We start from the raw sequence: 17,270 nt of genomic DNA, 5'->3' as shown, positions 1-17,270 counted from the left end.
CGTATTAAAAAGCTATTGTTAAGGAAAAGTATCATATAAAATAAAATAAGAAGTATAAAGAACACATAATGACATGAAAAGTTATTGAGAGGAAGTTTATGACGTTGAACATTAACGTGTTTTTTTTAATGAAGCAAGTGTTGTATTAGAAAGGCATCAAGAAAGATGCAAACAAATTGCATATACCATCAAAACATCTTAGATTCCTTTCCTTCCAAATACACCAAAAAATACATGATGGAATCATCTGCCAGGTCTTCTTGATTGGGCTATCAACTTCTTTAAGACTCCAACTTCCAACTACTTTGACACTTTGCGGGAGAATCCAGTTGATACTAGCAATTGAAATAAACATATTCGAAAGAGCTGCTGCCACTGGACAGGGCGGCAATTGAACTTAACATCTTACAAGTATGTTTAGGAAACTCAACTTTGAAGTATATTATTAATTTTCTTATTTGAATTTTGAGTGAACTTTGGTTATAAAAGAATCAAATTACTGCGGTTAAATTTTGGATACTGATGAGTTGAGTTTGGGCTGCTTCATAAGCGACTTTGCGCTAGCTTTTGCCATAGGTTAAGATGGGTTGTGCCCGAACTTAGCCCATTTGTAATATAGCCCATTTCAAGTCCATTAAAACTTGGTTGGGTTTTTGGCTGGTGAAACGAGTTTGGGCTGAATTGCCCACCCCACTCTGTTAATTTCAATTCGAGTCACGAAGTTGAAGAAACAGAGACTTTTGAAACTTAGTCTCTTAAATATGCTATAAACATTTGTGTGGTTATAAAAGCTTGTCATTAAGGGTATAACGGAAATTCAAGTTGGATTGTTTCCCAACTTAGAAAGTTCTTTTTGTTTCTGGAACATAGTTATACGAAAGTAACCATTCCATTATAATTATTTTCACAATAGATATTCTTCGACCATGATTTCCTCAAATGACTCTTGCACTTTTGGCTTTTTAAGTTTGTGGTTATTTTGTGTTTTTTATTTTTTTGTAATTTTTAAATGTATAAATCGTGTCTGGGATAATAAGTGAATTAATTTCCAAAATCAAACTCGAAACTGGTCAATTGACCTTCATAATCCCTTGTTTTGTCAACAGCTGAAGTTTTTTCTTCACTGCAGGTAAGGTTACATGAAGAACATGACAGGTGTTTACTCTACCTGGACGCAAGTACTAGAAAACCACTGATAGCAACTGCAGAGAGGCAACTTTTAGAACAACACATTTCTGCAATTCTCGATAAGGTATTTATTCTGGGATACCTTATCTATTTATTTCTTGCCGGTGGATTTACAAAGTGTTCTCTTTTTAAATTGCATCCTTCAACTATCTCTCCAGGGTTTCACAGTGTTGATGGATGGTAATCGTATTGAAGATCTCCAAAGGATGTATATGCTATTTTGCAGGGTCAATGATCTCGAATCTTTAAGGCAAGCACTTAGCTCATATATTCGAAGAACTGGTCAGAGCATTGTGCTAGATGAAGAGAAAGACAAAGATATGGTACCCAGCCTCTTGGAATTTAAGGCATCTCTTGATACCATATGGGAAGAAAGCTTTTCTAAGAATGAAGCTTTTAGTAACACTATCAAGGATGCATTTGAGCATCTCATAAACATCCGCCAGGTATAGTTACTAATCAGGTGTTTGCTTTATATATGGATTGATGATATGGTCAGGTATCATTTTTTAATAGTAGATTAGAGATCATATTTGATCAGTCTAGATTATAAACTGAGAGGAGGCCGCTTGAAATAGTTTGAATCGGTAAAAGACGAAACTAGGGTTTTGATCCTCATGAATTTATAACCAAGACCAGATATTATTAATCCTTTCTAGTGTGTAGCATGCAAGACCGGTAAGTTAAGTTCATCGAAGTGGTTAGTCAGCTAAAAAAGTGAATATCACCACACAACTTGGTCTGTCTACGGGTGAATGCGTTACAAATCCTTTCCCTTATTCTAAATTAGATATTTCTGGACAAGGTCAAGCTATTAGATGAGGGTTGATAGCTTCAAATATCTATTGTATAATCCTTTTTTCCATGTGTTACCTCCTTGGTCTGACAAGTAAGAATAAGACGTGTTCTAACATTGACCACCATGCGAAGGTAAAAACAATACATGCATGCATACTTTGTAAGGTTTACTAAGTATTAGGTCTACTTTGTTATCTTCCATGGTTCTCACAACCCTAATTGTGGATTTAGCTACGCATGCGTGTATGATAACGATCAGTGATAAATAAATTATGCATAACCATACACTTACTAGATGAATAATAGAAATCCAGAATCTTGAATTGCATTCAAAATCAAAAACCCATATTCAAGGTGTAATTGTGCTCCAAAAGTCTAGAATTTTTTTTAAAAAGAGTTGTTTACACGTACATAATAATGCAAAAAAAAAACACTTAGGAAAAGTATTTATAGACATCAAAAACCTATCCAAATAAAATCAATAAAGCTGGGTTCAACAACTTCTACGGACCCATTTACGGGTCATGGTCTCTTCTATGGCTCGTGGATCCTCTCTCATAGATAGCAATCAAGGCTAGTCTCAGGACTTCTCCACGAACATGATCTGCGGCCTCTGGAAGCTTACTTCGTGCTTTCCCTTTGTAGAACTCAGGCTTTTTAGTGCACTCTCGGCATCTTGGCTACGATCAGCTTCTATGGCTCGTAGATACTAGTACGGCTCGTACTGATCACTCGTAAAACTCAGGGTCATTTCCCATCTTTCAATACTTTTTCTAAGATCCAAATCTACGACTCATAGATGCAATTACGGCCCATACTGCAAACTCGTACATTTCAGACCCTTTTTCACCAATCTTTGAACCTCCATCTAGGGACGCATCTACAGCTCGTAGACAACTCTCATAATTCCCAAAAAATGGCCTGTACAGTTCCTACTTCCTACACTTGCACTTGGTTCCTGAATCCTGTTATCCTGTAAAACAACTACAAAACACATCAAATCTACTAAAATGTTCTAGAGAGCTTACACATTTTTAAGTTTTAAGCATCAAAAGTGCCGTAAATCCATGGCACATCACTAGATATCCTTCTGAGAGAGCAAATTGTAGCAGAATCACTGGGGCAATGGCAGAATTCTCAGAATGGATCAATGGCATGGAACTGATTGATTGATTGATTCTCCTTCCTCCAGTTACTGATTGACCCCACTGGTACTATATGGTATTATTCCCTTACATTAAGTAGAGAATTCCACAATATTACAGATCATGTTGCAACGTTTAGCTCTCTGAATACAAGTAATCTGTGTATAAGTTAATTTGGAGACAATCTATATTAGTTTTTCTTATTCTTAACACGTTCCTTGAACTCATAGTGGGTTAGCATACTAAATCTTAAGGAAAATCTAATTGGAAATTGCCATCCAAATCTCATCAGAAAAAATATTTTCGATAAAAGGAATAAATGATAAGCACTGCCATGAAAACAAGCTCAAGGAGAGGAGCTGTGCCAGCCATGGAAAGAGGAGCCACTTTGGCTTCCTGAGAGGAGCTGCATTCGTCGTCGGAAGGAGCTGGTGTCGAATGTGAGAGAGAAGTAATGTTGGACGTTAGGGTGAGGGAGTGTTATCGGCATCGGCAGTCAAAAGGAGCAGCACCAATCGCAAGAAAGGAAGCGGTGCCAACAGTGGAAAGAAAAAGCTGCGCTGGCTTCTGCCTTCTGTAAGGAGGAGCAGTATTGGCTGTTGGAAGGATGAATAATGCCGGAGGAAGGTAGAGAAAGAGAAGAAGGAATCATTGGTTGGCAGGCAACTTTATGCAGAGCTATCTGAATCTGTACCAAGATCATAAAGACGTACAATACAAAAAATAGATGTGAAAAAGAAATGTTTTGAGGACTTGATTATTGACATTTACAATAGGTTATATAAGTGTATCCTTCATGGCTTGTTTGGCATGATAAGGTATAATTATGGCGTGGACAGATAACGAGCCACCTAAGTCCCTCTTGATTGGAAGTAGAAAATTGCAGCCACTGGAAATTCTTTGCTAATACTTCTCCATGAGAACATGTGCATGGTCAGCCAGTTTTTTTCTGCAGTGTTCAGGCTAGCTTATACACACCTTGACTAGTTCGTTAAGGTACCTGCTGCTTCTCACTGGCAGAAGTACCGGGTAACTCTATCCATAAAGGCTTGAATAGATGGGAAGGAATCACTTAATGTTTTTTCCTTTCCTAGGATTTAAACCTGAGACTTCATGGTTTTCAACTCATTTCATTAATCACTAGGGCACATCTTTGGGTGCAGTCAACTAGTTATTTATACTGCAAACTCATGCTCGCCTTATACTTGTCTAAGAGCTGATTATTCAACTTCCTGTGTTTTCTGTAACTTTTCTTCATGTCATGTACTGGTTTGCACAAAATCAATTGTGGAGTTTGTATAAGTCTAGATTGTCATACTAAGCACTGCTATCACAGGTAGAAGTTTTGCTCGTTATACAGGTTTCACTTCCTTACGAGTATTGTTTCTACGGCCTTTCTCCAGGTAGCCGACAGGCCGATTGCATCTGATGATCTCATACTATTTCACTTTAGAAGCGCTAAAGCTTTCTTATTTAGTGTAATATTTACTTTATTCTCAGAACTGATAGGATTTGCTTTGTAATAGAATCGACCTGCCGAGCTGATTGCTAAGTTTTTGGACGAGAAGCTTCGTGCTGGCAATAAAGGTACATCAGAGGAGGAATTGGAGGGGACATTAGATAAAGTCCTGGTTTTGTTCAGGTTTATACAGGTATGAGAACACAATAGCAGTAACCCGAGAACTTATGCAATCTATGGCTGGATAAGTCTATTTCTGTCGTTCAAGGGATAGATCAGTGTATGTTTTATTACCTGAAAGTATGCTAAGAGTTTGTATGATCTTTCATCTTTGTGCAGGGTAAGGATGTATTTGAAGCATTCTACAAGAAGGATCTTGCAAAAAGACTGTTGTTGGGTAAGAGTGCGTCAATTGATGCTGAAAAGTCCATGATTTCTAAGGTCTGTCTTTAGTGTTAACTTTCACTGTTTCTGCTTTTCTTTGGTACCATCTGCTGAATTTTACCATTATTTTTACAGTTGAAGACCGAGTGTGGCAGCCAGTTCACTAACAAATTGGAAGGAATGTTCAAGGTATGTTCAGCTATGTACACACTTATTCAACCAAATAGCAAATATATGGAACTTTTTGTTCAGCGTTTTGAGATTGGAGTTTGGAAATACTGTTGTATCAGTCATGGAATAATTTGCAAACAGGCTAAACATTTCCTGGATGGTGTTATCTACCAGCATCAGTTTCGAACTTTCTGCTCTAGCACAAAGTGGTTTCACTGAACATCAGATGAACTTGTTAGTCTTTCTGTTGTGTGATTGACAGATCATGATGGCCTTGGATGTACCTGTGTCAGCATTATCCTCTCTCTGTTTCATCTCCATAGCCCAAAACCACTTGTCCCCTGCTATTTTCTGTGTACAATACTGCATCTAGGATATTTTGACTGATATCTAAATGGTTATAAGAAAATAAATCTATAGGCTCTAACATTTGTGAAAGATACCTGCACTGTCCGAAAATCTCTTCTAAGGGAGAAATTATGTTCGGATACTGGATACATATGGATTCCCGTGATTAGGCCTTACCTAATCCAGTATATATATTTATAAATTGATATGGATTACATGTAGCACATAGACCTTAGCCTCCAAGGACAAAGTACAATGATTTTTTCTTTTTGGGAGAAAGTTAGCGTTTTATAGACAACAATACACCAATGGTGTATTTCAGTGGTAAATTACATCAGGAGTATACAGTAAGCAAAGCCAAAAGATCTATCATTTATACCCCTCCTAAACTATCTAACAAGTGAGAAAAAACCTCCACCTCTTTGGGGAGGGCTTGATTACACCAAAAATAAAGGGTTATAAGACAGTTCAACTTCAAACTCTGGAAAGGGATGCTCTTGTTTTCGAAGCATCTCTGCTTCCTTTCCTTCCAAATTGTCCACCAGATGCAAGCAGGGACAATCTTCCATATCTCCTTGTGACCTGATGTATTCCCTTCTCTAATCCAGCATGCTAGAAAATCTGAGGTGTGTCTTGGCATGGACCAACTGATTCCCTTGGATTCAAAAAGAACTGCCACAATTTCTCTGTCACTCTGCAATGGATGAAGAGTTGGTTTGTTGTCTCTGTTTCCATTTCACAAAAAAAACACCTGGAGCATAACTGTCTAGTGTCTTCCCCTTTTCATTAGGTTGTCCTGAGTTAGTACTGCTTCCCTAACTACCAACCGGGTGAAACAGGCCACCTTATGAGGTACATTAATTTTCCATATCATCTTCCAAGGCCATGGTAACAAGATTTCAGCTGGCCTGTCAAAATGTCTATAAGCTGAGTTTATAGTGAACTTCCCATTGTTTGCCCTCAACCATTGTACACTGTCCGCCTTTGTGTCAAGGTTACTTGCCTGCTCCAAAGACTTGTAAAGATCTGCTAATTTGCCTATTTCCAGTCATTCAACCTTCTCCTAAAAGAAAGATTCCATCCCTGGTTGTCTTTGACTTCTGCTACTGTTGCTTCCTTCTGTTGGTTCAGATTATACATCTCAGGATGCAACTGTTTCGAAGAGTGTTGTCCAATCCACACATCATTCCAGAAGAATGTCTTCCTTCCATTTCCTATATCAATTTTTGAATTTCTCCATATTTTAGGCCACAAGAATTCAGTCTATACAATGGCTGGTTCTTTCTTTACAGGAGGAACAAAAAAATACAGTGTGCACAAAGCTAACTAAATAGGTTAACTTAGTGCCACAAGAAACACCCAATGTACTAGTCATTATTAAAAACATTCTTCCCAACCTTAAATCTGATATTTGGTCTTCCATCCTGCTCTTGCTTCAGTGAAGATCTAGCTTGCTTTGGCAAAGAAAGATCTTCAGTTAAGACAACATGTTGTCTGTCTGTAACACCCAAATAGGCCATCTGATCTGCAATGCCTTTTCCTTCCCTGAAGATGTGAAAAAAATAAAAAGAATTCTGTATGCATCAAGGACCAAATTTGAATAATGTTATGGATCTGCCACGGAACATTATTCTTCCTATAGATTATATCAACCATTAGCATAGAGTCAGACTCAACAATAGTCTTATGGAAACCATTGTCAATACACATGCTCATTCCTTGTAAAATAGCCTTAGCTGCCACATTATTACTGCAAATACCAGAGGATGAAGAAAAGGCCATTATCATATTATGGCCTACATGATTTCTAATAATTCCACCACTACCTGCAACTCCAGTATTACCTTTACTGCATCCATCCACATTCAATTCACCCAGCCATCCCCTGGAGTAGATCATCTCACCATTACGCTTCGCACATGCCCGGTAGACATATGTACTCAAACCTAGCTTTGCACCTGCTTTTCCAGATCTTCCCACAAATACATGTTGGAAGCCATTGAAGTAGAACTTTATGCACCTCGCTCATAGGCTTAAGGAGCCACCACTATCACTGCTACCAAACAGAAGTTAGCAACTCTCTCTGGTATTTTTTGCAACAATTTCATCTAGAAGAGATCTAGACCCACACTTTTGAACACTTTCATCAGTGAAACTTGGTTCTTCTGAACTCTCCGCACATGGAAAGAAATTTTGGAAGGCATTGTCCTATGCCGCAGAGCTTTGCCAGGAAGTGTTTCATTGCCAAAGGACGTCAATTATTGCCAAGTAGTTGAGAATCTCCCATTATTATCCACTGTCCAGAATGCTCAGTCTTCCCTTTGTTGATCCACCTCCACCCTTTAAATATTATTAACAACAGTAGCAGGGAAAATGGTAGTTGTAGGATCCCATCTCCATCTCCCATTAACAAAAAAATGCTCACTTAAGTGCTCAGGAGGGTTGCTCTACCGGTGACCATTTTAGCTGAAGGCCCCATTCCTTATCAGACATCCCCTTGACCAATTTTCCTGAGAATAAAAGGTTCGACTCTATCCTATATCTTTATCATCCCTCTCCAAGTATGAGATTGTCCATATCTCAAAGATTCTCAGACTATGATCCCTAGAACAGTATTTAGCATTTAATGCTTGACTGAGCAGACTTATGAGTTCTAAAAGGCCAGCTTGACTGAGCATAGACTTATGAGTACTAAAAGGCCACCACACCGTTGCAGCAAAGGCATTACAAAAGTCTTCAAATGGTCTAAATCCAGCTTTTTCTTCAGAAGTATGAAACACATTTCAGACCACTTGATCTAATGGGATTTGTGTTTTGTCCTCCTTTTTCCCCCAACAGAAGTCAGCCAAGATCATCTCCATTTGCTTGATGACTGAAGAACCTGCAAGACCGACTTTATCAGCACAACTTCGCCACCAAAAAAGGGTAGTTTTCCATGCCATCATTGCAGCCTAGCATCCACCTTTTCCACCATTGAACTAAATTACTCTACCTTGTTAGCCCCCACAAAAATAGACATCCCAGATACGCATAGGAAGTCAGATCTGTTGAAACCAGTAGTCTTGTAGACCTTGTAAATGTCTCAAGAGTACACTTGGGAGGTAAAATAAAACAATATTTCTGTTTATTCAGCAGCTGACCAGAACAAAGCTCATATGCACCGAGACTATCTATCTTCATCTTGAGAGAATTTGAGTCATCTGAGGTGAAAAGGATGGTTTCATCTGCATAGGAGAGATGAGTGATAATAGGTCTTTTCTTAACAAAGGAGTATGGGATGCCCATTGAAGAACAGATTATCTATAATCTTGACAGTGATTCAGCCCCAACACAAAAGAGATGGAGATAACTGATCTCCTTGCTTGACTCCTCTTGTAGACTTGAAGAATCCATATCTGCCCCCATTGATATTGACAGAGTACTACGCATCTGAAATGTTCCTCCGAACTCTTATCTATCCACAATTCACTGAAACCAAACTGTATAAAACTTGCCATAGATAATCCCACTCCATACTGTCATTAGCCTCTCCATGTCTAATTTTACAATCACATTCCCATGTCCATTGAATTGTATGATTATTATGCACCATCTCTTGAGTGTGCATAATGTTTTCCATGATTGACCTTCACTTTATGAACCCTGTCTGACACAGTGATATCAGTTTCTGCATAATTTGGACTTAAACCTCTGATTTATACAACAAGAACAACATACTCAGGAATCCCACTAAGTGAACTCTAGGGAGGGTAGAGTGCACACAGACCTTACCACTAGCTTGTGAAGGTAGAGAGGCTGTTTCCGTAACCTCTGATTTATGAGTTATGTAACAATTTTTCAACTAAAATTACTCAGACTGATTGATATGATATCACTAAATTGCTGAGAGCACCCAACTATATGTATAAGGACTAGACATATATAGATCAAAGGCTTTGGTAATTGAGTTTCTTCAGAAAAAAGAAAACAATCAAGAATCGTTGTAAAACATCATTCTTGATGATCTCCCAACAAGAGTGGTTGAACATTCCCGACATCCTATCAGGTCCAGCAGCACCATGAGAACTCATAGACATCACCACTTCCTTTACTCCTCCATTGTGGAATAGCATATTACATTAGATTCTCTTCTCTTCCAACGATTCTTGGAATATAATTGGTTGGAGTTATATCCCTGTTCTGAATGCTTTAGGTTGACTTTGAAAAAATTCTACAGCTTCTCTAACTATTTCGTCATCACCCTCTATCCAGCTTCCATCAGTTCTCCTCATCCTCTTGAGGGACATCCTTCTCTTCCTGCTTTTAACAACAGAATGATAGAATTTTGGAGTTGGTTTCACCTTCAACAAACCACTTAATTCAGACTTTTGTTTTCAATAATTCTCATCCTCCTTGATAGCTCTGATCAACTCCGCATTAGCTTCATTAAGTGAGTCTCTATTCCTATCAGAATTATCAGAGTTGGAGACAGCCTGCTGGTCTGCAACCTTAGTTCCAGTTCCTTAGTTTTGTCAAAAGATGTTGCCCAAACAATTTCTAGACCACTCAGACAATCTTTTGGCAGTATTTTTGAGTTTCAAATGAAATTTCCACATCGGTGGTCCACTGACTTATTTATTCCCTGCCTGCTCCACTAATTTCAGAAGTCTGGTTCGTCCACCCCAAATCAACAAGTTATAGTATTTAATTGGATGCCTAGTCTTCTTTCTTACTTCACTGAGAAATGGGGAATGGTCAGAACCCATTTTAACTAGGTGAGAAACACTAGTAGAACCAAACTGGTTTGACCATTCTTGGTTATACGGAATTCTGTCCAATCTCTGCCAAATTGCTTCTCAGGGATCCACCCATTGCACCATGTGAAGTGGGATCTGGTGTAACCAGAGTTCATCAAGTTACAGTCCATGATACACTGTAGAGAGTCCATCCTTATAGTCATTCTATGAGGTCTTCCACCCATTTGTTCAGTAGGATCAACAATGTTGAAATCCCCCGGAACTATCCAAGGCATCTTATGAGTATCTGCATTATGTCCCAGATAGTCCCATGAACTCTCTTCCTGTTGCTGAGCTCTTAGCATAAACAGAAGTCATTATAAAATATAAAGCTACTCATCCAACTTCACAAGGCATGAGATCTGTTGCTCATCCGAGTTGATCACTTCACAGTCCAGTCCATCCTCCCAGAAAACCCTAATCTGACTGTTGATATTAGAGAAAGCTTTGTTGTAACCAAGCTTTAATTCTATATTTGTCCAGTTGACACCTTTATAGAAAGGTTCTGACATAGCCATGATTGGGAATTTCAAGCTTCTTATCATTTGTCTTAGTCTCTCCAGAGCATCCAGAGTGTTGATGCTCCTTGTATTCCAATAAAGAGACTTCAACATGGAAATTAATTGGAATGGTTGTGTCCCTGTGATGAGCTCACAGGGTGGTTGATGGATCGTCTGCCATCCCTTCCTCTTTTAATCCAGTTCCTCCCATTGGGGATAGATGGTCATTGTTTACCATCTCATCTACTGCTCTTGTGTGGCTGTCATCATGCTTTAACTCGTCCACCATACTCAACATTAGATCATCTTAATGTAGTCCCCTTCCAAACGTAGCTTACACCTTGAAACTATTATAAATTATGTTTCTTACGAATAATCTAACACATAAAAAATATCACCCGCCTGTACTGACACTTTCTGGTTACACCAAAAGTAATCAAGGCCTAAGCAATTCATCTTAAACTTCTGTAATTAGTTTGCTTGCCCTCAAACATTTTTGATTTCTTTCGTTTCCAAGCTGTCCACCATATACATGCTGGGACATTCTTTCATCTCTCTTTTTTTATTTGCCTTGCCATCACTATTCCATCATTTCAGGAGTCCTATATTCCTTAGCTTCACCCCTTTTGATCTTTCTGAGACCACTCCACAGTTGATCAGTCCACTTACAATGTGAAAAGTAAAAAGATGGTTGATTGTCTCTGGTTGTTACCACATAAAAAGCATCTTGAGCTTAGTTGGACTCTTGTCAGATTCTCATGTGTCAACACAGTTTCCTTTGCCAACAGCCAAGAGAAAACATCTAGATCATCTTTTCTGTTTTGCTAATACTTCAAAGCTGTTTTGTCCAGGACATTGAATTATCAAAAGAGATAAATGAATCCTTCAAGCAATCTTCCCAAGCCAGAACAAAGCTCCCAACAGGGATTGAGATGAGTGTCCATGTTCTGACAATGGGGTAAGTTGATTTTAAAGAATTTTCAGATATTTGTGATCTGTAACTTCAGGTCAGAAGTTCATTGCTGGTTGTGCTGCAGGTACTGGCCGACCTATCCCCCCATGGATGTTCGACTTCCCCATGAACTTAATGTCTATCAGGTTTGGCACCATATTGCTTACATTTAGTTCCTCTTTGACTCCATTTAATGTTTCTGTTCACTTCACATTTTGTTATGCGGGGCCCCATGCTGCAGGATATTTTCAAAGAGTTCTACTTAAGCAAGTACAGTGGTAGGCGTTTGATGTGGCAAAATTCATTGGGCCACTGCGTTCTGAAAGCTGAATATCCAAAAGGAAAAAAGGAGCTCGCAGTTTCTCTTTTTCAGGTTAGATTTTTCTAGCATAATAGTATTCCTTTGCATATTATCTAAGTTATTGGTTTTGTGACCTTTATCTTCTTGCTGCAGACTGTTGTTTTGATGCTTTTTAATGATGCGGAAAATCTTAGCTTCCAAGATATCAAGGAAGCAACTGGAATTGAGGATAAAGAGCTGAGAAGGACTCTACAGTCTCTTGCATGTGGAAAAGTTCGTGTTCTCCAGAAGGTATGTGGTCATTCCTAGGTCAAGATTTCTTTTATCGTATTACAATCTTACATACTGATTCTTTTGAAAAAAAATATCTTACAGATTCCAAAAGGAAGAGATGTGGAGGATGATGATACCTTTGTGTTTAATGATCAATTTACTGCTCCACTATATCGTATAAAGGTACAGTCCCTTTTTTGATCATGTATAAAGGCAAGTGCTTTTTGGTGTTTTCAGATATTGCCACCACCTCAAAGACTGAAGTGTTAAGACTTAAAAAAGTGGCTTTTCCATAGGAAAGAAGAAAAGAAGTGTTCTTTTGACAAATATGGGAGAAAGATGTACTGGTATTTTTGTATAAAGGGGTGTTTGGATTGACTTTTTTTAGTAGCTTATAAGCTAAAAGCTAAAGGCCATAAGTTGGTCATATCCAATTTTTAGCTTTTAGTTTATTTTTGTACTTCTTTGACCTAAATGTAGGGGCTTAAAAACACTCTGTCTTCCCCAAGCACCCCCAAAAATAATTTTAAAAAGAGCTTAAAAGCTAAAATAGTTTAAATAAGCCAATCCAAAACACCGTCTCAAGTGATTTGCCATTCCTACTAGACATGTCAGAGCTAACAATAAATCTGTATATACAGGTAAATGCCATCCAGATGAAGGAAACAGTTGAGGAGAACACAAGCACTACTGAGAGAGTATTTCAAGACCGGCAGTACCAGGTTTGCTCATCTATTCTTATTCTCTATATTAGTATTTCAATTGGTTGCGCAGTCAAAACTACTCTAAAGCAAATAAAACTTTCTGTAGCATTTTTAACAGACAAGATTTGTGCTGCCTTTAATAGATGCATCACAAATTTGTCTTTTATTTTTAACTGACATGTTACTTGGTTGAACATTCTGTTCATATCTCATTTTACTGCACTGTTTTACTGTTGATATATTCCTAATATCCTATTATATCTAAGACCAAAAATAGTCAGAAAAAAGACGAGGGCTGCTGAAACATTAACAAACTTGTTTTTTGCTGTTGATTTTATTAAATCATCTCTGCCTACTTATGCAGGTTGATGCTGCTATTGTTAGGATAATGAAGACCAGAAAAGTGTTGAGTCATACCCTCTTAATAACTGAACTCTTTCAGCAGGTAATGAAACTTTCCACCTTGTTGTGTTAACTCGGTAATTGTTAATCCTTGAGCTGGGAAAGGGTCTGGTGTCTCCCACTCCCATCCTGTGGATTCAGATGCCCAAACTCCGCATGAGGTTGAGAATTGTTGAATCAAGTCTTAGGCCTAACTCACACCCCAAAATGGCTCAAAAGGAGGAGGATTGCCCAAGCCTTATAAGGAGTTTACCCATCTCATTAATCACCGATTTGGGACTTTGTCATTCTTTAACAAGAACTATTACTCGCTTTCGAATGGTCTGGATTTAGGCATAGGATTAAATGCTAGGTGTTGAAAGCTGAGCACAATAGGGGCTACCTGATGGGTCATAGAAAGCTGAGCACTTATATCAATTAATTTGAAGTAGTAATTGTTTGGCCTTAGGGGTTGAAGAATTGAACTAATAATTGGGAACCGATTTGAGTAAAGGTGATACTTGGTGAATTCTTCCCTTTGGCCAAACTTTTGGTGATAGAGTTATGCTGTACCTGTTCCGTATCAGATAGCTGGTAATCAATTGATGAGTCGAGGTGTGTATAAATTGTGGTATGAACACCATTGCTATTCAAAAGAAATGTACTTTAACATTTTGTCTGTAGATGAAATGTTATTCTGAGTTCTTGCAACATAAGTAAAATATTAATGAAAGAACAATTGGCAAGCAACAGTGGACCTTCTGGTATGCGCAGGTGACAGGTGTTGAAAATCTGAGCACGAGTTGAACTAAATTTTTTCCTTGTGAGCTTAAATATATAAGAAGCCTTATGATCAAAGTGAAACCATAAATTTGTTCAATTCCACACAGCAACCTTAACCTTTTTAAATGGAAACAGCTACTGCTTTGTTGTTGACTTCTCAGTATAATGAATATATAGTTATGCTTTTCCCGAGGCAAATGGTTATTAATGAAATGGTAATAGGTATTGTTGAGGATGAGAAAATCTACTAGATGAAGAAATGAATTAGAAAGCATGAAGGTAGTAGTTTACCTAACTGCAAGGTAAGACAGTCTTCTAAACCAGTAAAAGGCCATGACATCCAAGTTAGAGTTCCATGAATATCTCAAGTTCGAAACCCCTTGCCAGCGAAAGCAAGGGGTTTGACTTCTGGATCGAGCTCGTCGCATCGGCCTTGCCTAGTGCGGGTTACCTCTCCTATGTGGTTTGCGAGCTATTGCATAGGAGCGGAGATTTTACCCTGTGCGCACCCAAAGGGTAGCGGCTGCGGGTTTCCTTGTCATAAAAAAAAAATAAAAAAATAATTATACTGAATCATTGTAGGCAAGGAAGGTTGTTAATATTTATGGAAGTAGCTATTTGCCAAAATAATTTTCAGAATTTGTCTTCTACAACTCTACTTTTTTTGGTTCAAATATTTCACCTTGTCAATGAGTGTGTATTTGATCCAATTCATCTTTAGCTGGCTTGGTCTGCACTTTTCCTTTAGTTTGATAATGAGAAGACATTCCTACCTGATTGTCAAGTTTTTTCCCTTAGTTTGATAATGAGAAGACATTCCTACCTGATTGTCAAGTTTTTTCCCTTAGTTTGATAATGAGAAGACATTCCTACCTGATTATCAAGATTTTATTGTTGTCAGTATGATTCAACCGAGTATAGTGGTAGTGAGTTTACAAAGTATGCCCTCATGAACACCTAAAATAGCAAATATTATGACAGTGTTTTTCTTTTACAACAATAGTTAGTATCTTCAGTTTGCCTCTTTCATTACAACATTTGTTTCCACGTACCATGGTCAAGTCACTTGTAATAATTGATGGGTAGAGGGTAGGCTGATTTGTCCACCGAGTTTCGGATGGTGTGCCGCTGTTTCTCAGGGGTTCCTTGTTTATTAAAATAATAATTAAAAAAAAAAAAAAGAAGAAACAATCCTTGCTAGAAATAGGAGCATATTTTGCTACTGTACTAGTGCTTTTGATTTTAGCTGCGTTTTCATGCGGAGAGTATTTTGATCAGTTCTGCCCTAAGTAAATCCTGTGTGTTATCATTTCATTTCAAGCTATATTAGCTTTAGGGAAGTTGTTCTATGTTAAACTAATTCAACTTTTTTCTTTTAACTGTTGTTGGAGCAGCTTAAATTCCCAATAAAACCAGCTGATCTGAAGAAAAGGATTGAAAGCCTCATAGATAGGGAGTACCTGGAACGGGACAAAAACAATCCTCAAATATACAACTACCTTGCTTAGAATGTTCCCAGACATCTATATTCTTTTTTTTTTCCATGTAAATGACTTGGGAGACTTCCTTGTCAGCTTCTGTACAGTTGACTTTGTAACCATTAATTTTGTTGTCATATACATTGTAAAGTTTATATTTAAGTTTATCTCGTGTGTCTACTTTTTTTTTTAAAAAAAAATAATTTACTTCTTTTGTCTACTTTTTTTAGTTTTTTTTCTTGAACTATATGAGCAAGTTCCTCTTCATTTTGTTTTCACTTCATCTCGAGTAATAACTTTACTGTCGATATCACGTCCTTTAGGGCCCGTTTGGAAAGGTATCTTGATATTGGATGGATTAATTATGTGAGTGATTCCTTTTAAAAATAATTACTTATTTTATATATACTCTTTTATTATCATCATTTATTACAATTTTTTAATTTTTCCCTTTTCTCTATCTTGCTCTTTCTTTGTTTCTCCTTCTCTTTCTTTCTCCCTTTCTTTCTTTCTGTTGTACTTTCTTTCTTGGTTATTTTTTGTTGCTCTTTCTTCTCTTACTATTGCTCTTTTCCTTTTTTTTTTCCATAGAATAATCAATGATTCTAGATTGTATAAAACATGTATCACTAGTTAATTAGACAAGTAATATAATCAGTACAAATGAAGAGGTATAAAAAATTGCAAAATGAATTAAATTTTAATTAAGATTGTATTGCAAGCATATTAAAGTTGAATTATTAGAAGAGAAGTTTAATTGTAATAAATGAAGAGACATAAGAAACTGTAAAATGAATTAAACTTGAATTAAAAATGTATTACAAAAATATTAAAGTTGAATTATTAGAAGAGAATTAAATATGAATGTAGAATATAGAAAACAAAAGAACATTCTTTGATCTGCATGTAAATTGAATAAAATTTGTATCAATAATGAATTAAATAAGTAACTAATAGTAACAAATCAATCAATTAATTGCAAAATGAATTGAACTTGTATGTAAAAGTGTATTACACAAATATTAAAGTTAAGGTAGAAGAAATAATTAAGCATGAATAAAAAATGTAACAAATGAAATATTAGACAATGATTTATAGAGTGAATTAAACTTGTATCAATAATGAAATAAAACAAGTATCCAATAGGAACAAACAAATAAATAAAAAACTGCAAAATGAATTAAATTTGCATTAAAATTGTAGTACACGATATTAAATTTAAATAAAAAGAGAGAATTAAAAATGAATAGAAAATGAAACTAATGACTAACAAGACAATGATCTGCAGAGTAAATTAAAGTTGTATCAATAGTGAATTAAACAAGTATACAATAGTAACAAATAATTAAAAAAAACTATGAAATAATTTAATTTACATTAAAATTGTATCACACAGGATTTAAAGTTGAATTAGAAGAGAGAATTAAGAATGAATGGAAGACGTAACTAATGAAAGACAGCACAATGATCTATGAACTGATAATTATATCAATAATGAATTAAACAAGTATCCAATAGTAACAAATAAATCAAAAACCTATGAAATGAATTAAATTTACATTAAAATTGTATTACATAGGATTTAAAGTTAAATTAGAAGAGAGAATTAAGAATGAATGAAAAACGTAAC

The 17,270-nt window shown here is 36.7% G+C and overlaps 1 protein-coding gene across 1 annotated transcript in view; it reads left to right on the top strand.

Moving 5' to 3' along the window:
- The window catches only part of LOC107011416 (cullin-4-like), a 36,350-nt gene extending 20,530 nt beyond the window's left edge, over positions 1-15,820 (top strand). Inside the window, exons 5-17 of the mRNA XM_015210913.1 lie at positions 1,130-1,252; positions 1,347-1,634; positions 4,658-4,783; positions 4,930-5,031; positions 5,110-5,163; positions 11,620-11,726; positions 11,806-11,866; positions 11,962-12,093; positions 12,175-12,312; positions 12,397-12,477; positions 12,936-13,016; positions 13,363-13,443; positions 15,557-15,820. Coding sequence (XP_015066399.1) covers positions 1,130-1,252; positions 1,347-1,634; positions 4,658-4,783; positions 4,930-5,031; positions 5,110-5,163; positions 11,620-11,726; positions 11,806-11,866; positions 11,962-12,093; positions 12,175-12,312; positions 12,397-12,477; positions 12,936-13,016; positions 13,363-13,443; positions 15,557-15,670 — 1,488 coding nt within the window. The 3' untranslated portion in view covers positions 15,671-15,820. The remainder of the gene's footprint in view (positions 1-1,129; positions 1,253-1,346; positions 1,635-4,657; positions 4,784-4,929; positions 5,032-5,109; positions 5,164-11,619; positions 11,727-11,805; positions 11,867-11,961; positions 12,094-12,174; positions 12,313-12,396; positions 12,478-12,935; positions 13,017-13,362; positions 13,444-15,556) is intronic.
- Positions 15,821-17,270: the final 1,450 nt, after the last annotated feature.

Source organism: Solanum pennellii, chromosome 2, assembly GCF_001406875.1.
Source record: "Solanum pennellii chromosome 2, SPENNV200".
Lineage (NCBI taxonomy): Eukaryota > Viridiplantae > Streptophyta > Magnoliopsida > Solanales > Solanaceae > Solanum > Solanum pennellii.
The sequence above is the reverse complement of the archived record's forward strand: the minus strand, read 5'-3'. Positions and strand labels throughout refer to the sequence as shown.